Source organism: Callospermophilus lateralis, chromosome 10 (assembly GCF_048772815.1).
Source record: "Callospermophilus lateralis isolate mCalLat2 chromosome 10, mCalLat2.hap1, whole genome shotgun sequence".
NCBI classification, from domain to species: domain Eukaryota; kingdom Metazoa; phylum Chordata; class Mammalia; order Rodentia; family Sciuridae; genus Callospermophilus; species Callospermophilus lateralis.
The window spans coordinates 85,063,443-85,086,169 of record NC_135314.1 but is presented as its reverse complement, the minus strand read 5'-3'; the positions used below and the strand labels follow the sequence as shown (position 1 = coordinate 85,086,169).

The following is a 22,727-nucleotide window of genomic DNA, read 5'->3' as shown; positions in this document are numbered from 1 at the left end:
GTCTGGCCTGTTGCAGCAGCTTAGTCCAAAACTATGTCTTCTGTAATTTCTATTTAACAAAGTTTTCACTGCGTGCTTACTTTTATTGTTAAAACATATTTTTCTATTTAATTTATAATTTAAAAATTAACAATACTGGTTTTTATTTTTTATTAACTCTCTCTCTCTTTTTTTTTTTTTTTTTCAAAGGCATAGCAGAAGTTTATTTAGGAAAGAAGATACACATTCAAGGAAGAATGGGGGCAATCTCAAAAGGAGACACCTTTGGGGTAAAGCAAAGAATATGCAATCAAGGGAGAATGTGGACTATCTGCAGAGAGAGACATAGCTACTTTTTCTTTTTGAAATACTGCTTTTTAATACAGAAAACTTGGAAAACATAGAAAAGCTCAAAGAAAAATAATTCATAATGCTGCTGTCCTAAGAGAACCATAGTTAACATCTTGGTAAAGTCTCTCTCTCTTTTTTTTTTTCCTGAGCCAGGCTGGAAATCAACCAAAGACCTCACACATTAGTCAAGTAGTCTACCACTAAGCTATACAGTCAGGCCTGTAAAAGTCTTTATAATACATTTTCTATCTCTCTCTCTGAGATATTCCTTCTATAAATTAATCTCTACTGGCTGTTGATTATTCCATGGTATAGTTTTAAAAAAATGACATCTTAATTTCCAATGATTAAGTGATATGTTCATTACAAAAAATTTAGAAAGTGCAAAGAATTTGAAATTATATTTTTTTGTCAACCATGAATTCACTTAATGGAAATATCCATCATTAATATTAGGAATATTAACTTCCAGACTTTCCAGAATATTAACTTTCCAGACTGTATCTTTCTATAGACACAATTTTAAATGTGATTATGCATTCTGTTTTTGTTTTTGTTTTTTTTTTACTTCTTTTTCTTTTAATACTTTTAATGGTGAATATCTTCGTAAGATGATTTTAAAAAAAGATCTTCCCTCAGTGTGGTGGTACACATGTGTAATCCCAGTGGCTCAGGAGGTTGAGGCAGGAGGATTACAAATTCAAAGTCAGCTTCTGAAACTTAGTGTGGCCCTAAGCAACTTAGCAGGATCTGGTTTCAAAAAAAAAAAGTAGGGCTTGGAATATGGTTCAATGGTTAAGCACTCCTGGGTTTAACCAGTACCAAAAAAAATAAAAGGCATATACAAAAAATGTTTACAGGAATCTTCTTATTCCTAATAGCCAAAAAATGAAATTGACCCAAATTCCTGTAAACTGATGAATGAGTAAATAAAATGATGTAAGGAGCTGAGGCTGTAGCTCACCAGAGTTCATGGTTAGCACTTGGGCTTCTCTTGGGCTCCTATCCCCAGTATCAGTCTACCTCCTCTCCACAAATCACAATAAAATGATGGGTGCCCATTCAGTGGTATACTGTATTTGACAAAAAGGAATGAGTAGCAATGTGTGCTTCTACAGGATGAACCATGAAAACATGCTAAGTGAAAAGAGGTAGGCATAAAAGACCATATATTACACATTTCTATTTATGTGAAATAGCTAGATAGGTAATCTGTAGAGATAAAAAAACAGATTAATGGCTTCCTGGGGGGTTAGGGTGAAATGGGGAGTGAGTACACTTTCATCCCCCCGCCCTTTTTTTTTGGAGTAGTGAAAATGTTCTAAAATTGATTGTGAACCAGGTGCAGTGGCACATACCTGTAATCCCAGCAATTTGGGAGGCTGAGCCAGGAGGATTGCAAATTCTAAGCCAGCCTTAGCTACTTAGTGAGGCCTTAAGCAATTTAGCAAGACCCTGTCTCAAAACATAAGGGTTGGGGATGTGACTGAATGGTTAAGCACTCCTGGGTTCAATCCCTAGTGTATTTCTCTCTTTTTTTTTTCTCTCTCTCCATATATATCTGCAATTTAGCAGATCGTGACAAATAAAAAATAAATAGGGCTGGGGATGTAGTTTAGTGATAAAGCAACTACGGGTTCAACTCCCAGTACCCAAACCAACCAACCAACCAAACACAAACAAACAAATACAGCTGGTAGCGGTGGAGCACGCATATAATTACAGCGGCTGAGACAGGAGGATCAGTAGTTCAAAGCCAGCCTCCGCAAAAAGCGAGGCTCTAAACAACCCAGTGAGACCCTGTCTCTGAATAAAATACAAAATAGGGTTGGGGATGTGGCTCAGTGGTTGAGTACCCCTGAGTTCAATCCCCCTACCCCTCCAAAACAAAACAAAACAAAACAAATTACAAAAAGAATCAAAAACAGGAGAAGAGCAAACCAGCAAGTGTTTAAGAGGATATTTTTAAAAGAACATTTATAACAACACTGAGTACCTTTTGAGTCCCCATTTCCTTTGTGAACCTTTGGAGATGTTTTAAGTGCTAATCAAATGTGTACTTTATATATATATATATATATATATATATATATATATATATATATATATATATATATATATAAACTAGGGAGTGAACCCCAAGGCGCTTTACCACTATTACATCAGTGGTAAACCAGTATTAAACCAGTCCTTTAGCTTTGTTTCTTTGTTTTCCTTTTTGTTTTTCGAGGCAGGGTCTTGCAAAATTGCTGAGGCTGGCTTCGAACTCGCCATCCTCTTGCCTCAACTGCTGGAATCCGTGGGATTACAGGGGTGTGTGCCACCGCCCAGCTCAAATGCCAACATTTTTGAGGGGACTCCAAAAGCTAGGCTAGTGGGCATTCCGTTGGGAATACCCAGTACGAGCAAAGCATCATTTAAAAGTTTTTCTGTGAAAATGATAATTCTACTATAACATCACACATATAATAGAGTCCTACTAGTATTATTTCGTTAGGCATTCCTTTGGGAAAAAGTTGTTTTATTAAATTGCTAAAACAACCTTCAAAGGATCTGTGTCAGGATGCTTTCAGAGTGGGGGGTAGGTTCTGGTGGAATCATACAAGATGGTTCTACTTTTATCTTACTTGTGGAACTGCATGTGTTAGTAAGGGGAAAAGTGGCCTCCTGTTTTGTGAGGTTCTCTGAGTACTTCCAGTAATGAGTATTGACCCAAACTCTGCTCCAGGTTGTGAACACCGCTAAATTGCCCTGAATATACTTAAGTTAAAGTGGTAACAGGTGGGGAAGAAAGCTGGCTGAACTGTGATGGGGTGTGGAACTGTGGAATTTGAATATAATAAAGTCCTTATTAAAAAGGTGGGGGTTCAGAGCGCTGGGGTGGACCCGGTGATTTGCTTGGGTAACTTAGGGAAACCCTGTCTCAAAATGAAAAATAAAAAGGGTTGGCGTTGTAGCTCAGCGGTAGAGCGCCCTTGGGTTCAATCCCTAGTAAGGGGCGGAGTCGGGGGAGGGGAGGGACCGGAGAGGCGGGAGACCAAAAAACAAAAAAACCCAAAACAAAAAGCTAGGAACAAAAAACAGGGTGCAAAAATTTGGGGCATAATAGAATGCACGTTTATGCCTCAGCGGACAATTGTGGTCACCAAAGTTACTCTTCTGAAGGTGAGCAAGTCACTCCGGAGCTGCTAGCCCTTGAAGTTTAAGGGCAGGAGGCCGAACCCTCGTCTGCGAGTGCACAAGCCGGCGGCTGAAGGAGCCGACCGACTGAGCCGAGCAGGCAGCGGGCTCAGGGGGCGGGGACTCAGGGGCGGGTCAGCAAAGGTCGGGCGATTGTGTCGGGAGGCGAACTGGGCGTAGGCGGCGGCGGGCGGAGCCCACCGCGAGTGATGTAAGGAGCGGAGGGATCCCGCTGGGAGAGTCGGGGCGGTACATTGAGACCCCAGGGGTGCGGGGCGGGGGATCCCAATCTCCTCCCTGTTTTCCCCGCCCCTCCCCCCGCCTCCTTCACGCCCCTCCCCCCTCCTCCCCTCTGGTTGGAAAGTTTCTAGAATCTCTTCCCAGCGGCCTTTGCGGTTCCAACATGGCGGAGCTGACGGTGGAGGTTCGCGGCTCTAACGGGGCTTTCTACAAGGTATTGACCCTTTTGACGCTTTGTAGGGTCTTCTGGGGGCTGGAGCGAGTTTGAGGGAGGGTTGGTGATCCCACAGAGTGAAGTTTGGGGTCGGAAGGGCGGCCAGGCCAACGCCAGAGGCCGCAGGGTTCCTCGCTTCTCCCCCCTCCACCCGCGGTTTAACGGTCTTGGGGGCCCAGGCTCCGTTATGTTTAGAAACAACACGTCGGACACCTCTTGCTTTTTTCTGTTCATGAGCCTCCTTCTTGGATGCCGGTGAGGCCCTTGGCGGGCCGGCAAGGAGAAGCCCGGGGCTGCGGGGTGGCTCGGAGCTCCCTGGGAACAGGCCCGAGCCCCTGGAGGTGGGGAAGCCGTGAGAGGAGGCGGTGGGATTGTGTGCTTACACCCGCTCCCCCGCCCCTCGACCCGGCGGAGCGGGAGCGCTCTGCCCACCCCCTCGGGGGGTGCTTCGCGGAATCTCAGGAATTCACCTTTGTATTGTTAGGGTTTGGGGCTCTGGAGCCTTTAAGAGTCTGAAGGGGAAGCGGGGTAGCGACTTGGGGTCTGGTATCCCAGAGAGAAAAGTAGAAAACCTTGAATGTGGCGGGTCGAGCTATTTTTGCGGCCTGGGTAATTGGGCGGCGCCTTACTCTAGCCCCCTCTATTACGGAAGAAAAGAGAGTTGTGAAGATTTAAAACGTGAAATGAATTAGGGAGACAAGTGGAGAGGCGACTAGTTTCTTTATAGCAGTTTCTCTAAGGTGGTTATTTGTTTTGTTTTGTTTTCACGAGGTTCTTTTTGTTTCCTTTGAGAGAAAGGAGGTGTATAACCCTGGAATCCCGGCTGGGATACGGAAGAGGGAATCTGGAGTAATTTGTTAGGGGGCTTCCAGTGTGAAGAGGGAAAGGGGTCACGCAGCTGAAAATAAAATCCAGTTTATTTTTGCCTTAATAAACGGTTCCTTCCTTCGATTCTCCCTTTCTTCCAAAGCATGCCAGAATGTTACAAGATCAATACAAAATCTGCCCAGCTGTTGTCTGTCAATCTCACTAAGCCAGCATCTCAAATGTTTGAGAGTCTTGGCTATTTTTATGAAGGGCCTTCTTCTAACGCACGAGTGTTATACGTACGCAGAATAATTTCTCAACAGATTTTCATTTCAGTGTATCTTTTATCCCACGAGATTTTATATGGTGGCGGTGATTTATTATTTTCAGCGTTTCTTCTTAATCTTTCTTTGCTGATAAGCTCTATGGACTTGGCTTAACTGTCACGTAGTGGGGAATCTCAGTTTGCATCTTAAGGACTCTTCAAAAGTTTCTAGTTTTAAATGTCCTTCGATGGTCAACATAAAGTAAAAACTGCCTGTTGAAAGGTGTCTTCATTATGACCTATTGATGAGTAACTAGTTACATTAGTATTTCCTTCTCTGAAAGACAGCTGGGGCTCAAGGAATGGACTTAACCATACTGTTCTAGTTAAGGTGCATTATTATTGTGCATCATCATCCCCCACCCCTTGTAAAGTTGGAGTTCTATTTATACTGTTTTTGTGTAACCGGTATGCATTTTTCTTTGCATGTTGAAAAGCAAAGTGATTAGCAAATTATTTTGCATCATGTAGGAGAACACTTTTTAGCAGTAGTGGATAATCCGTACAATTTCTTCCCCCCCCCCCCTTTTATGAGATGATAAGTATATTGTTTATAGTCATGTTTTTTTTTCCAGTCAAGTCACAATCAAATTCCATATTGGAATTTGGAAGGATTTGTTATTGACCCTCCCTCAAACTCTAAAAATCTACAGCTTAGATCTGTTCAGATTTAATTCCTTACCCATTTTATCTCACCAACTGAGGAGGTAATGGTAAGCTTGGGAAGGACACATTTAGCCACATTTGTGTACTGTAAGTTTTCACTGAGACCTGTGGAGTTTTATTCTGTCATAATCCTCTTGTATGGAAACTGGAGTCTTTAAGAAATTCAAAAAGAGGGACAGGATTGTGGCTCAGTGGTAAAGTGCTTGCCTAGCATGTCTTGGGGCACTGGGTTTGATCCTCTGCACCACATAAAAATAAATAAGGGTATTGTGTCCATCTACAACTAAAAAAAAATTTAAAGAAAGAATTAAAAAAAAATCTGAAAGAATGAGAATGATGGAGTGGAGAGAACCCTGGATTTGAAGTAAACAGATGAGATTTCTGCATCTGCCCTTTAGCTTACTATTAACTAGCTCTGTACCCTGAGCAAATCTCCTAGTCTCTCTTTGTGTAGAACAGGGATTTGAAGTAGTTCACTGGCCCCCAATATTTTCAATGGCATTGAACTGCTCACTTGGAAAAAATTGCCTTAATACACAGCATTTTATTAATTTTAGCCACTTGAAGTTTTATTTTTTAACTATATTTTTTGTGGTGCTGGGGAAGTATCCCAAGGCCTCACAAAGTTAGACAGGCACTCTACATTGAGCTCCATCTCCACCCCCCCCCTCCTTTTTTTTTTTTTTTTAGTTTATGAGGCAGGGTCTGGATAAATTGCCCAGGCTGGCCTTGAACTTTTTTTTTTTTGTACTGGGGCTTGAATCCAGGGGTATTTTTACCACTGAATTACACCCCCAGAATTTATTTATGTGGATACTGGGGATTGAACTCAGGGGCACTGAGCCACAAGCCCAGCCCTATTTTGTATTTAGAGACAGGGCCTTATTGAGATGCTAAGTACCTTGCTTTTGCTGAGGCTGGCTTTGAACCTGCAATCCTCCTGCCTCAGCCTCCCCAGCTGCTGGGATTACTGGCATGTGCCACTGCGCCCAGCTTTTTTTTTTTTTTTTTTTTTAATTTTTATTTTTTGGTGCTGGGGATTAAGTCCAGGTGAACTTTGTTGAGCTACATCCCCAGACTTTTTTCCTATCAGGAATTGAAACTGGGTGTGTGTGTGTGTGTGTGTGTGGGGGGGGGGTGTTGATTAACCACTGAGCCTATCCTTAGCCCTTTCTGTTTTACTTTTGAGACAAGGAGGGTCAGCCTGAGTTACTGGAGGGGCCTCACTAAGTTGCTGAGGATGGCTTTGAATTTGTGATCCTCCTGCCTCAGCCTCCCAGGTAGCTGGGATTACAGGCATGTGCTACTGCATCTATGCTCCCCGCCCTTTGAGACAGGGTCTCTAAGTTTTTGAGTGCCTCATTACAATGTCCGGCACAAAGCCCTTTAATTTTTGAGACAGGTTCTCTCTAAGCTGCTTAAAGCCTGCCTAAGTTATTGAGGCTGGCTTCCAACTGTGATTTTTCTTTCTCAGCCTCCCAAAGTATTGAAGTTTTAAATTGAGGTTAATTTACTTTTTGAGAGAATGCTGGGGTTTGAACCTAGGTTCACTTTACCACTGAGCTATATCCCCAGTCTTTTAATTTTAATTTTAATTTTGACACAGGGTTTCACTAACCTAATGAGTATCTTAAGTTTCTGAGACTGGCTTTGTGATGTCCTTACTGCCTCACCTTCCCAAATTGCTGGGATTACAGGCATGCACCACCATGCCCAGCTGAATTTATTTTTTTTTACATACAGTACAACAACCTTCTTTCTAGTAGTATTTATTAGTGTGTGGTGGATACTGAATTTCCCACCTCCTTACCCTCCCCTTGCCCCCACATACATGGACATAACATATATGCTTGACTGTAAGTATAAATTGTAGTTGAAGAGTTTCAAAGAACAGGTGTAATCATGCCTTGAGGTATGTAGTCAGTGTAATGCCTTGTGTCAGTGCACTGCAGATTCTGATTACATGAATTGAGCTTGGGTCTGAGATTATAGCTTAGTGGTAGAACATTTGCCTAGCATACAGGGTCCTGGGTTCAATCTCAAGCATTACCCCACTCCCCAAATATTTCACAAAATAATTAGAACCAGTGATGAGATGGACCTTGAAGATTTTACACAAAATATGATGGGCTTTCCCTCCCCACAATATTTATACAAATGATAGCATGCTATCATTGTCCTGTATGTTGCATTTTTACTTATCGGAGGATCAATAGTTCTAGAAATATTTGTTTGCAGCCCTATAAATTTACTTTTGTATTGGGGATTGAAACTGGAAGCACTTGACCACTGAGCTACATCTCTAGTCCCTTTTTTTTTTTTTTTTTTGTGGTGCTGTGTATTGAACCCAGGGCCTTGTCATTTGAGGCAAGCACTCTACTAACTGAGCTATATCCCCCAGTCCTTTTTATTTTTGGACAGGGTCTTGCTAAATTACTTAAAAATTCATTAAGTTGCTGAGGTTGACCTTGAACTTGTGCTCCTGGCTCAGTTTTCAGAGTTACTGGGATTACTTTGTGCCGCAGCCTCGCTAGGCACAAACCATGAGCCACTCAAGCAGGAACAAACTTATTTCGGAACTCCCCCCAACACCACCCATGGCCCTTTCAGGAACCCCACACACCAACCAGAACTCCTCCACTGGAACTTCACCAACCAACACGGACTCCCCAGGAATCCCTGCGAGAACTCCAAAGAGCGGGCACCCAAGTGGACAGCAGGGGTCTATATACAATTGAATATATAGCCTGTCTCAATTCATGATCATCCAGTCACAGCAGTTATACACAGCTTAACTTAATTATCATCATCTTAATGGCTCGCCTCTCAACCATTACTTCTGGCAAAATGCCAGCGGCCATTCTGCTGTGGTTCTCAACAACTTTGCGCTACCACTCCCAGCTAGCCCTAGTCCATTAAATCTATAGGAATGGAAAACAGTGGTGATATATAATTTTAAAGAATATAACTACTTTTGTAACTTTCCTAGCTGAGAGCAGCATGTTAGGGTTTATTATTGAAGATTTAAAACATCTTTTTTGAAAGCTTTATTGTGGTAGAATGTATATGCTGTACTTGATCTTAGGGAAAAGGTTATGAGACATTGTGAAAATGTATGTTATATAAAATTCACTTGTATAATCAAATGCTGATTAAGTGTATTTACAGTTGTACAACCATTGCCACAATCTTATTTTAGAACATTATCAATAAAAAACCTTGTGTTCATTTCATCTTAACATGTTTTTTAAAAATATATATGTATATTTACAATACCTTTATTTTATTTATTTGTATGTGGTGCTGAGGATTGAACCCAGTGCCTCATATGTGCCAGGCAAGTGCTCCATTGATGAGTTGTAACCCTAGCCCTTAACATGCTTTTTAGCTGATGCATATGATGTTAAGCTCTGTGTGTGAGGTGGAGGGAGGAAGGGGTGTGTGTGTGTGTGTGTGTGTGTGTGTGTATACGTGTGTGTGTATATATATATATATATATATATATGGAGAGAGAGAGAGACAGACAGACCGACAGACAGATAGATAATGGGGTCTCACCATGTTGTCCAGGCTGTTCTGGAATTCTTAGGATCCAGCGGTCCTTATGCCTCTTGGGTAGCTGGAACTACAAGTGCTACAAGTACATGCTACTATGTCCTGTGATTCTAAACTTTGTAATAACATTGCATGGTATAGTCTTAGACTGAATATAATTTACTTTTTTGGGGGTGCTGGTGATTGAACCCAGGACTTTGCACATGCCAAGCACATGGTCTATTTCTGAGGTACATCCCCATTCCTGCATATAATTTTAAATAAATATTAAAGTCACACCAGGCTCTGTGACTTGGGAGGCTGAGACTGGAAAATTGCAAGTTCAAAGCCAGCTTCAGCAATTTAGTGAACCCCTAAGCAATTCAGTGAGACTGTCTCTATATAAAACACACAAATGATCTCATGATGTGTGGCTCAGTGGTAAAGTGTCTTTGGGTGCAAACCTGAGTACCAAAAAAAGTCACTTAGTTTCTGACTCATGTAAAGTTAACATGGTATTCCAAGAAAATGTGTAATCTCCAAGATAAATTAAATTTCTTCACTTCTCTGTAGAAGATAGAATTAATTACTTCAGAGCTCTGGGATTTCTGCTTTAACTGTATAATTGACTTACTACAAAACAAATCTCAAAGTATTATGTGCATAATTAATTTCCTTATTTTTATTTATTTATTTATATATTTTTGGTTTTCAGTGGACACAACATCTTTGTGGTGCTGAGGATTGAACCCGGGCCGCACACATGCTAGGCGAGCGCGCTACCGCTTGAGCCACATTCCCAGCCCCAATTTCCTTATTCTTTTAGTTATTTTAATATTGAGTGCAATTTGAGAGTAATAGCTGAATTATGCTGGAGGTATATTATCTCTACTAATGAAGGCTAGAAGTATAGTAGAGGAGTTGTGTTTTGAGTATATACTGGCTTTTCAGGTAGAACAAAATATTTTTGCCTGGCATGATGGTGCATGCTTGAAATCCTAGTGACTTGGGCATGAGGATTAAAAATTTAAGGCCAGCTTCAGCAACTTAGTGTGGGGGTGTGTGCTGAACAAATTAGCAAGACCCTCTCTCAAAATAAGAAAAAGGACTGGGAATGTAGCTCATTGGAAAGCATTCCTGGGTTAAAGCCCCAGTACCCCTACCCCCCAAAAAAGGGGGGCACAAAAATCTTGTTGGTTGATTGTTTTGGGGATATTAATAATTGAAGAAAAGATAGGGGGTGTCTTTTTTTGTGGGGGGTACTGGGGATTGAACTCAGGGGCACTCGATCATTGAGCCACATTCTTAGCTCTGTTTTGCATTTTATTAGAGACAGTCTCACTGAGATGCTTAGCACCTCAATAAAGTGCTGAGGCTGGCTTTGAACTCTAGATCCTCCTGCCTCCACCACCGGAACCACTGGGATTACAGGCAGGTGTGGCAATAGGGGCTATCTTAATGTAAGGGTTCTCTGTTAAATAAGAAATGTCAGATATATGAGTGATTTTAAGTTGTACAAATATAAAATAATGTTTTTTATAAGTGTTAAGGAACTAAGATTTTCCTAAGTGAAATTAAATGATCACAGCCGTTTTTATTTTTATTCATGAGTGCAGCAGCATGTTGTTCTTCGTTGGGGTAGGGGGATAGAAGCCTGGTATCTTCACCACTTAGCTGGTGTTGACCACAATTTTTAAAAGTTAAATGTTTTGAGTTTCTTGTAAAGCTGTTTACATAAGTTCTATACATAATTATGGAACAGTTTGAAAACAAAAGTTAAAAGAAAACCTACCCATATCTGTGATGAGATGTATCATCAAGGGCTCTCTATATGACCAGAAAACAGTTTTTTTCATATTTGTATTTAATGCGCCTGTGTATTTTCTGTGTCATGTATTTGTGTGCCTTTTATAAATAGTTTAAGGAGAGGACATGTTACTTATACCAGATACTGTATATACATTTCACGTGCATTTCCTGCATATTCAGAACTCCATGAGGTATGTCTTGATCCTATTTTACACATTAGGAAACTCAAAAGTGAGGAAGTAACCTATCCAAAATTACACTGTAACTGAAATGGCATTTAACTTTAAGTCTTTCACCTTTTTCTTTTGTACCCAACTTTTTGAACCCAGGGGCACTTAACCAGTGGGCCACTTTGCCATCTCCTTTTTTTGTATTTTCTCTAGAGACAGGGTCTTATTGAGTTGCTTAGGGCCTTGCTAAGTTGCTGAGGCTGGCCTTGAATTTGCTATCCTCCTGTCGCAGCCTTCTGAGCCACTGGAATTACGCGTGTGTGCCGTTGTGCCTGGTTAAGGTTTTCACTTCTGAAGTTCTTTAAAGGAAATCTTAGGTAGTAAACATAATATTTTAAGAAGATAAGGGCAGACAATTGACTTGATTTTATAACTTGAGTTCTCTAGCACAGTGGTAAGAATATAGCAAATTAGCTGGACAGGGTGGTGTAGCACACCTGTAATCTCAACCAGTTAGGAGGCTGAGTGAGGGAGGAGAACTGAAAATTCAAGGCCAGCCTGGGCAACTTAGTTGTCTCAAAAAGTAAAACTAAATAAAGGACGGGGATGTAGCTCAGTGGTGAAACATCCCTGGGTTCAATCCCAATCACCCTACCTCCCAAATGTAGCAAATTAGTCCCTCCCCCAAAGGGCAATATGCATTCCATGATTGAACCCTAATTTTTGTAATTGCTAGTTGTGAGACCTTGAGTTTTTCATCTGCAGTATGAAGCAGAACATTAAGAGCTGTTTATCAAGCCACCCAGACTACTTGTTAGACTATGTGTAAGTACATGTGCATTTCTTATTTAGTTCATTCATCTACAGTTATTTAGTTCTAGTTATAGTCATTTGAGGGTATTGAGGCTGAGTCCAGCTCCATAATATCAAACTCTGATCCTTAACTCCACAGATTATCTCCTTAACCATTAGGATGTGATTCTTTTTGAAGTACATATATGTGGTTTGCTAAATTGTTACTAATTAATGTAGCAGGAGTTAGGATTGAATTGAGATGATTCCCCAAGAATAATTTAAGGTATTGTCGGTTTACAGGAATGTGCTTTTTCTTTTATGATAACCGATAGACACTGAGCCGAAATATGCTACTCTGAATTGATGTAATTGGAAAAATAATATAAAATATCTCAGACATTTTAGTTTCAGTGATATGGTTGAGCCCAAGGCCAACCTGTATCATACACCCAGTCCCTTAATAATTTTTAAATACTGATATATTATACTATTTTAGATATATTAGGTTAAAATATATTAAAATTAATTTTAGCTTTGTTATATAAATGCTCTACTACTGAGCTTCACCCCTGCTTTCAAGTAATTTTGGCTGGGAGGAGGATTTAACCATTGAGCTACATTCTCAGCCCTTTTTTGAGACAAGGTCTCATTTGCTTAGCACCTCTGCAGTTGTCCTGCTTCAGCCTTTGGAGTCCCTTGGTTTGTAGGTATGTGCCATGGCACTTGGCCTCAAGTAATTTTTTTAATGTCATGTCTGTCTCCACCCCCTCCCCCCTTGTGCTGGAAATTGAACCCAGGCCCTTATCCATGCCAGGCAAACGCTGTACCACTGAGCCACATACCCAGCCCAGTGAGGTGTCATCTCTCAATAATTTTGCCACTTAGTATTTTTGAATAACAAAAGGATTGAGAAGAGTTTTTCCTTTAAGGTTGGCTAATAAATAGGAAGATTGTTACTGATGGCTTCTCTGGGACCAAATTTTGAAAAGAGTAGCTGGAACAAAGCAAAATTAATATGAGCCAGACATTGCTTTGTTAATCTGAACATTAGATGTATACCTACCTATGTAATATACATAGGTTCATGTATAACATGTACACGTATAGCAGTTTCATCATATTTGTCCTTAAAGAAGCTTAAAGACATAGTAAAATTAAATCTCAAGCTTATTTAATAGCAGATTTCTGTCCCCATTTCTCATTGTTTAAAACAAGATAACTTGTATCAATTGTTTTAGCTTATCTCATTATCTAGCCTCAGCATTTTTCACTCATCTATTTTGGGAGGATGAGTAAAGAAGTCTCCCTGATGAAGTAAGTAGTTATTGTTGGCAAAAAGAATATGTGTACTTGTTCAATATATTTTAAGGATCAGGCTGGGCATGGTGGTGTATGACTGTAATCCCAGCTACTCAGGAGGAGACTGAGGAAGGAGTATTGTAGGTTCATGTCCAGCTTCAGCAACTTAGTGAGACCCTGTCTCAAAAAAAAAAAAAAAAAAAAATGGGAACTTAACTCAGTGATAAAGCACCCCTTGATTCAATCCTCAGTTCCTGGGAGGGGGTGGGGATGGGGAGATAATTTTAATTTTAAGGATCATGGGGCATATTACTCACGTTTCCATCCACCCCCTTTCTTAATCTGGCTGATTAATCATAAATAAATTGTTTTTCCCTTTTTAACTTTGTTATAGTATTTCACATTATTTTAAAGATTTAAGTTTTGTAATAACTTGTGTTCATTTAGCACAAAGTAGCCTTTGTGCTAAATGAACACAAGTTCATTTATATATTTGAATGAACAAATGAATTAATCTTAGCTCTGGACACTAATTGTTGTGTGATCTTAGTAACCTTATGTATGCACAAAACTATATCCTCAACAATTTTGGCTCAAACTGAACTTAAATAGCTTTTTTAGGGGTACTGATCCTGGTCACTTTCAGATGTTTGTTACAGAACTTTATACACACTTGGAGACTAAGTAAATGGAACCTCAACTCTTTGCAACTGTAATGTTGTAATAGCTATGGGTGGCCATTTGGAAACAAAATTATTCCATTTTAAAGAAGAAATGTTAGAGTAAATATGGTGGTGTACATGTCTATAATCCCAGTGATGGGGGAGGCTGAGACGGGAGGATCCCAAGTTTGAGGCCAACTCAGTAATTTAGCAAGATGTTCAGTAATTTAGACTCTGTCTTAAAAAAATAAAAAGGTCTGGGATGTAACTCAGTGGTAAACTGGCCCTAGGTTCAGTCTTCAGTACCAAAACAAAAAAGAACTGTTAAATAGTTTGTTATTAAGTCAAGAACATTACTAGTATGAAGAAGTAGTAGATATTATGTATTATGCAATCTTCACATTCTTATTGCCCTCTGTTCTTCTATTCAGAATAGTTCAAAACTCAGTGTTAATGAATGCTAACGGCTTGTTTGCAATAATTTTTTCTGTATTAGAACTTAGTCCATAAGGATGCAGTAATTTTGTAATTTATAATATAGTTAGTAAATTTGCAGACTACTTGTAGAACATGTGTTCATCAGAATAAATGTCCATTGATTTGAAATAATTTTTGTTTTGTAGATTTAGCTATATAATTGTTTAAAAATATGTTTCTGATGGGTGTGGTGACCCACACCTGTAATCCCAGGGGTTTGGGAACCTGAAGCAGTAGAATTGCAAGTTCACAGTCAACCTTAGCAATTTAATGAGGCCCTAAGCAGCAGACTCTGTCTCAATATTTATAAATGGGCTGGGGATGTGACTCAGTGGTAAAGCACCCCTGGGCTCAATTCATGGTATGAAAAAAATAAAAAATGTTAACCAAAAAAATGTTCTTTATAGTTGAATGGGGGGTGGGTTACCTGGCATTGAAGTCAGGGACCTTCATTTTTTTAATTTTTAAAAATTTTATTTTTAGTATTGGGGATTGAACCCAAGGGCTCTTAACACTGCACTACATCCCCAACCCTTTTTATTTTGTATTTTGAGGCAGGGCCTCGTTAAGTTGCCAAGGGTGGCTTTGAACTTTTTATGATCCTCCTGCCTCAACCTCCTGAGTCACAGGGTTAACAGGTGTGTGCTACCTTGGCAAGGACCCCTCCCCCCATGGGACTGCCATATTGCCCAGTCTTGTCTTGAACACTGGGCTCAATGATTGATTCTCCTGCCTCAGCCTCTCGATCAGCTGGAACTGGAAGCATGCCTTTGCCTGAATGAGAGATTTTTTGTGTGTGTGTGTGTGTGTGTGTGTGTGTATGTGTATGTGTGTATGTGTGTTGCTGGGGATTGAACCCAGAGCCTTGGTACATGTGAGGCAAGCATTCTACCAACTGAACTATATCTCCAGCCCTAAGAAATTTTTTTCATTGCAGTAATAGTCAGTAATAAATGGTGCTTTTTATTGGTTTTGAATTGCAATGAAGATCTTTTAGTAATGGGCATGGTGGTGCACACCTGTAATCCCAGCAACTCGGGAGGCTGTGGCAGGAGGATCCAGAGATCAAACCCAGTCTCAGCAACTCAGTGAGACCCTGTCTTTAATAAAATATAAAAAAAGGGGCTGGGGATGTGGCTTGGTGGTTAAGCATTCCTACATTCAATCTCTGGTACCAAAAAAAAAAAAAAAAAAAGTCTTGTGAACATGTAAAAGGTTTCTTAATAAAATTGTAGATATGAGATCATTAGAGGTATAAAACTTGTAATCCAGAGTGTCGTGATGTATGTGTATACATATGTGCTATATGGAACAAGTGCTGGTTGACAAAAAGTATTAAAGATACGTCTCTTTTTAAACTGTATGCATGTTGTCAGGCTCAAGGGCCTACCTCTCATCCTTTTCAAGGGGACTATGGGGACTGTTAAATTCCTCACCTTTAGTGTCTCACTAGGGTTTGAACTTGCTGTCCTCCCACTTCAGCCTCCTGAGCCTCTGGGATTACAGACACATGCCACCAAGCTCGGCTAACATTCTCAACTGTTTCTAAAAAAAAAAAAAAAAATTTATGTATTCACAAATACATTGATTTTTATAGACATACATAGGTATGATACATAAGCTCAATTTTCCCCTCACCCCACCCACCCCACTATCCGTGGCTTGATCTCTCTCCCTTCAGTTTCAGGTACTCTTTGTTTTATACCCCAGTACACGTTATTTCAGATTTCTCTCCATGTTCATAGACTCTAATATGTTCAGATACAAATGTATGCCAGGTGTGGTGGCACACATATGATCCCAGTGGCTCAGGAATCTGAAGCAGTAGGATAGCAAGTTCAAAAACAGTTTCAGCAACTTAATGAGGCCCTAAGCTACTTGGGGAGACCCTTTCTCAAATTAAAAAATAAAAAGGGCTGGCGATGTTATCGCTCAGTTGTTAAGCCCCCCCCCCCCCCCGCCTGGGTTTAACCCCTAGTACAGCCCCATAATACAACTTTTCAGCATGTTCCATAAAAATGGAGTAATTTGCAAATTATTTTCATGTGTAGTGTGATTTATTTGTAGTTGTTACATAATTTTCATAAGAATATCAAATTCAACCATTCCCAAGTTTATAGTAATTTCATTGTCTTTTTTTTGGTCACTCTGCATATCTGTTTCCATTAGATTTCAAAGAATAGGAAAGCTTGGTGGAGAACTTAAAAAACCACTACTAGTAAATGTTGACAAACTACTTTTGCCTATTTTTCTGTTGAGGTACCCTTTTGTCATTTTTTGAGATCCTTTTGTATATTGGACATTAAGCCTTTGACTTAACCTGTGACTTAATTCTGGTGTCCCCTTTCCGGTCTTCTTGATGGAATTCCTGGACATAGAAAAGTTTTTATTTTTTTTTATGTTTTTCTCCCTTTAAAGCAATCCTAGTTAAAACAGCTTGTGCACTGATTATACATAGAATTTCTTAGTTATACATAGAATTTCTTAGGTTATTTTGTAGTGTTTTAATTATTTTTACATTGAAATATTTACTACATCAAGAAATATTTTTGCTAGGTACAGTGTGGTACTTGTGTGTTATCTTGGTGACTCTGGAGGCTGAGGCAGAAGAACTATAAGTTCAAAGCTAGCCTGGACAACTTTGTAAGACCCTGTCTCAAAAAATAAAAAAGATCTGGGGATATATAGCTGGTAGAACACTTGCCTGGCATGCACAAGGCCCTGGGTTCAGTTCCCAGTTCTTAAAGAAAGGGAGGGGAGTGGGGGTGTAGCTCAATGATAAAACATTCCTGGTCCCTGGGTTCAATCCTTAGCACTGCAAAGAACAAAAACTGTTTTTGAGTATTCATATAGATAGATGGGCAGTTGTGCTAGCACCAAGTATTAAATAGTAATTCACCTATGAAAAGTTTCTTTTGGGGGCGGGTTGATGCACATGTAAGAATTGAATTAGGTACTTCCTTCTTTACTCATCTATCCCTAACTTCTACAATCAGGATGAAAGGATGACATCTGGCATCCAGGGGGGCTGATTCCATTCTGTATTGATAAACCCTGCTGAGAATTGCTCCAGAGAGTTCTGGGGATGCTCTGAGAAGACTATCATAGAGACCTTAAAGAGGGAACATTGTGATTTGCCTTTTGACAAATAAACTAGTTAGGAGTCTTATTTACTTTATTGCTTTGAGTCTTATTTTATCTACCACATATTAAGTAATGGATATGAGACTTAAATCTTATCAGTGAAACTGCTATATTTTGATGTCATCATTTGGTGAAGTGTTTTTCCCTTGCTCTTATAAGGACTATTTTTATTTTTTGTATTTAACTGTGCAAACAGTCCAGGAACATAAAATATTTACTTTATTATGAATTATTTCAATTACTTAACATAAAAGAGTTAAGGGAGATAATCTCTCAAGATATTTTAAGGAAAGAGGGAGTAGTATTAAGTATTCTTGGCATACTTTTGAGTACATAAGAGTACCACAGCTTAAGCAGCTTCAACTGAAGTTGCCTGGATAATAATGATTACCCAGATCTTGGAGACAGTAAGACTTTTTCAGTCTTGAGTTTTCTCAGACTGAATTATAAAACACCAGAAACAATATTTTCTAAATTCTCTCAACCTTGGCACAGAGGTAATACCATGCATGAGAGAGAAATTAACTCATTATACAATAGTGGATGCCTTATTATATTGTGCTGTATTAGAACCCTGGTTATAAAAGATTGCAGCTGGACATGGTGGCACAAGCCTGTAATTTTAGTGACTCAGGAGGTTTGGGCAGAAGGATCACAAGTTCAAGGCCAACCCTAGTAATTTAGACATTGTCTCAGAGTAAAATAAATTTAAAAAAAGGGGAGCTGGGGATCTAGCTCAGTGATAGAGCACCCATGTGTTCAAAATAAATATAAATAATAGATTGCAAAAATAATATAGACTTTTGCTGTATTCAGATTTTTTTTTTTTAATTGGGGTACTGGGGATTGAACCCAGGGGCACTTAATCACTGAACCACACCCCCAACCCTTTTTATATTTTATTTAGAGACAGGGTCTCATTAGGTTGCTTAGGACTTTGCTAAAATGCTGAGGCTGGGACCATACGTGTAAGGGTATAAAACTGGGAAACGTGATGTTCTGATGGTGGACACATTGATGTGAGGTGTCAGTAAACCAAAGCTAGAGATGTTTAAATTGTTGGAAGTTGAGTTAGAGTCCAGGTAATAAATTTTTCCTGCATAAATATTTGGAAAATTAGTGATAGATCTATGCAGCTTCTTTGTACCTAAAATGTCATCAGTTGTAAGAGGCACTGTTGCTAATTAATGAGTTATGATTTTATATTTTAATTTTTTTTTTGGTGGGTATAGCTATTTAACCCAGGGGTGCTTTACCACTGAGCCACATCATAGCCCTTTTTATTTTGAGACAGAGTCTAAGATGCTTCTGTCTCAGCCTCCCAAGTTGCTGGATTACAGGCATGCACTACTGAACCCAGGACTCTCTTAGTATTATTATGTATACTTTAGAGGTCTCCTTTAAACACTTGCATGCATAAAATGGGAAATGGATGGAAAATAAAATTGGTCAAGCTGGGCACGGTGGAACACGATTGTAATCCCAGTAGCTCTGGAGGCTGAGGCAGGATGATTGGGAGTTCAAGGCCAGCCTCAGCGATGCAAAGTGCTGAGCAACAGTGAGAACCCTGTCTGTAAATAAAATACAAAATAGGGCTAGAGATGTGGCCAGTGGTCATGTCCCTGGGTTCATTTCCTGGTATATCCCCTCAACCAAAGGGAAAAAAAAAATGGTCAAAACATCTTCACATTAAGATGTTTGTTCTCAGCATATCTTTCTGAGTGTCATGGAGTGGATTGATGCTGCAAAGCATACTTTAAAAGTGCTCTCTCCTCATTGGGCACAGTGGCGCCTGCCAAAATCCCAGTGACTCCGGAAGCTGAGACAGGATCACAAGTTTGAGGGCAGTATCAGCAATTTAGTTTAGACCTTAAGTAACTTACTGATCCTCTCTCAAAAAGGGTTGGGGTATTGCTCAGTGGTTAAGCATCCCCTGGATTCTACTACCTTGTAAACCCCCTCCCCCGAAACAAAACAAAACTCGTGGATTTCCAGGGTTTGTTTTTTTCCAAGAATTGACATCTACACTGTAAGGTATCAGAAGGTGTTAACAGACCCACCTTCTTGATAAGAAATGCCAGTCCTTCCTAAAATGATTCTTCATTGGTTTATTGACTGAAGTCAAGGGGTTTTCATCAAGTATTACAGAAAAATTGCATGCAAACAAAGTTTGAGCATATCCTGACTGCCATGTGGATATCAGCTATTCTAAAATTGCCCTCAACTGTAAGAAGCATCCTGATTTCTGAGATTTTAATCATTAGAATTTGAGCTGGGAAGGTAGACTGGGCCAGAGAATGAACCAGTAAGTAAAATGATAATCAGGGGATAGCAAGTGATAATCGTTGTGACAGTTGTTGAAAAACAGAAACCTGAGGTGGTAAATTTTGTGTTAAACATGCCAGTAACTTCCTTTTTCCTAGGCTGTATCTTTTTAATGAGATTTATTCTCAACAATAATCTTCAACTTATGTGTTGGGGGAGAACGAATAGAAGAAAGGCTCTATATCTATAGCATCTAACAAACTGAGCCCAGTGTCTCTAGTAGAGCAGAATTTAATAAGAGTTTATTTTCAGAAATACAGTTTTTTATCTCAAGTTTGCTTTAGGAACTAAACTATCAACTGCTACTTATTTTTGGTTGTTTGTGATGGGGTGTTAATATGAATTCAAGATCTCGCCCAGGTGAATATGTTTTTCTACTGAGCTGCACCCCAGCCATTTATTTATTTGTTTGTTTGTTTGTTTATATATATTTTTGAAACAGGGTCTTGCTAAAGAGTCAAGGTTGGCCTCAGATTTTGGATCCTCTTGCCTCAGCCTATTGAGTTGTTGGGATTTCAGGCAATACTAAGCAACATTTTTAACACTTTGGAGAAAGAATAAAAAGTGTGAAATTATTTTTGACTGTGGTGTCAAATCTTAGAGAAAAATGTTTCTTTAATTCCAGTAATCCATGGCAAAAAACAAAAGAGAAAAATTTTGATACAACTCTTAAAACTAGTATTACTTGAATTGTACCATAAGAATTCTTTGTCAAGTGTGAAGGAAGCAGTATTGTGAATCTGATAGTTTCTTTGCTTGTTCAGGAGAATAAGTGTGAACTGGAGGCTTAGATCCTTGACATCTCTTTTTTTTACCATGAAAAAAATTGTTTTTAAATCATGATAAAAAAATTCTTTTTAAACCATGAAAATTTTTAATAGGTTTTATTTACTCTATTTTATTTATATAGAGACAGGATGGATCTCAGGAAGTTACTTAGAGCCTTGCCAAATTGTAGAGGCTGGCTTTGTACTTGGGATCCTCCTGTCTGACCCTCCCAAGATGCCGGGAATTTCAGGAATGTGCTACTCCACTCCTCTCGGTTTTACTTTTGTGAGTGGAATTATCAAAAAGTTAATGACTGCACTGAGGAATGGTTCCTGACCTCCATTTAGAAAGATGCTACTGTTTCTCCTAGCTTTTCTTTTGCTGTTAGTAGTTTGTTTTGCAATCTGTTTCTCTGACAATTTTGAAATTTAAGCACACTGGGTGCTAGAGTGCATGGGGGCCTGGTTTTGGCTCCCAGGTCTGTTTGGGGGAAAAAAAAATGAAATATAGCATTTGACACTTTGGACTACAAATCTTGTATTTTTGGTTCTGGACTTTGCTTTTCATTCTAAGTTTCACTGTGTGGATTCAAGCTCTTGAGATCTTGATTACAGTTTATGGTCATTTGCGGAGTATTCAGGTTTTTAAGTTTGTTTTCCTTTTATAAGGAGTTTAGTGTTGTAAATTGTGTAATAGGAATGCATTGGTGGTTTTTATTCTTTTCCCCTTTTTCTTTTGCAGTGGTGGTTAATATTCAAAGGAATTTTTCTGGGTGAGGATGATGTTTGTAATGGGTTTAGTAGAATGGTCTCCAAAGGATTTATGGATCTCTGCTTAAGATTTCTTAAGCCATTACTAAAGGCCTCTGATGTTGTTGTGTTTTTTAAGCAATAACTTTCTTTTAAACTAAAGCCCATGTCTTGGACATAACTGATTTTCCAGTTGGGAACTAGATTTTGACGTTTTGTTCTGGAACTATAAAAGGTACCAGTTTTCTCCTGATGAATATTGCTTCCAGAGTAAATCTTTTTTTTTTTTTTTCCTTTTTAATATTATATTGAGATTGGATCTCCCTAGGTTGCCCACGCTAGCCTTGAATTTGGAATCCACTTTCCTTAGTCTCCCCAAGCTGGAATCAGAAGTATGTGTCACTACTACCTCCACTGCTGGACTTAAATCTTGTCATCTGGTTCATAATGATGGAAAGAGCTGCAGAAAGATGAGATTTTTGAACTGGTATTTATAAACTGGGGTATGAAATATAGGGGTTATGTAGATACCCATGTTGTAATTTTTCTTTTCTTGAAAATAAGGGGCTTGGAAGGTTCATAAGTAAAAATTTGTCTATCATAATATAGTGTCATTAGGTAACTTTCAGTCAGGTCCATAATTTATTTTTTTCTGATTTTGGCCACATTTAAAATATCAATCTTTCAACTTTTTTTTTTGACAGGGAATATTGGCAGTTTATTCCATGGAGTGCTTTTACCACTGAACTCCATCTCAGTCCTTGTTATTTTTTGAGACAGTCTTGATAAGTTGATGAGGGTCTCCTAAGTTGCTGAAGCTGATCTCCAGATCCTCCTGCCTTTAGCTTCTCCAGTTGCTGGGATTACAGTTGTGCACCACAGAGCTTGGGCCAGTGCAGTCTTTCAGCACGTTTTTTTCCCCCTTCCCGGCCTGGACTGGAGATTGAACCCAGGGGCACTCTACCACCAACCTACATTCTTAGCCCTTTTTATTTTATTTTATTTTGAAAAAGGTCTTATGAAATTGCTAAGGCTAGCCTTGAATTTTTGATACTCTTCTCTCAGTCTTTTGAGTAGCTGGGATTACAGGTGCATGCCACTGTAAGGCTCTCATCTTCCTACTCTCAACCACATCGCCAGCCAGTCCTTTTTAAATTTTGAGACGGGGTCTTGCTAAATTGCTTAGGGCCTCACCAAGTTAGTTGCTGAGGCTGGCTTTGAATTTGTTTGCAA

General features: G+C 39.4%; 1 protein-coding gene across 8 annotated transcripts in view; it reads left to right on the top strand.

Moving 5' to 3' along the window:
* The first annotated feature begins 3,737 nt into the window (after nt 1–3,737).
* Fxr1 (FMR1 autosomal homolog 1) overlaps nt 3,738–22,727 on the top strand; it is a 73,206-nt gene continuing 54,216 nt past the window's right edge. For 2 of the 8 annotated variants that reach the window (XM_076867780.2, XM_076867784.1), the window contains exon 1: nt 3,741–3,964. In XM_076867780.2, the coding sequence (XP_076723895.1) occupies nt 3,914–3,964 (51 nt within the window). In that variant the 5' untranslated portion in view covers nt 3,741–3,913. Of the gene's footprint in view, nt 3,965–22,727 lie in introns of all 8 variants that reach the window. The other 6 variants (XM_076867783.2, XM_076867781.2, XM_076867779.2 and 3 more) reach the window with 5 other exon arrangements.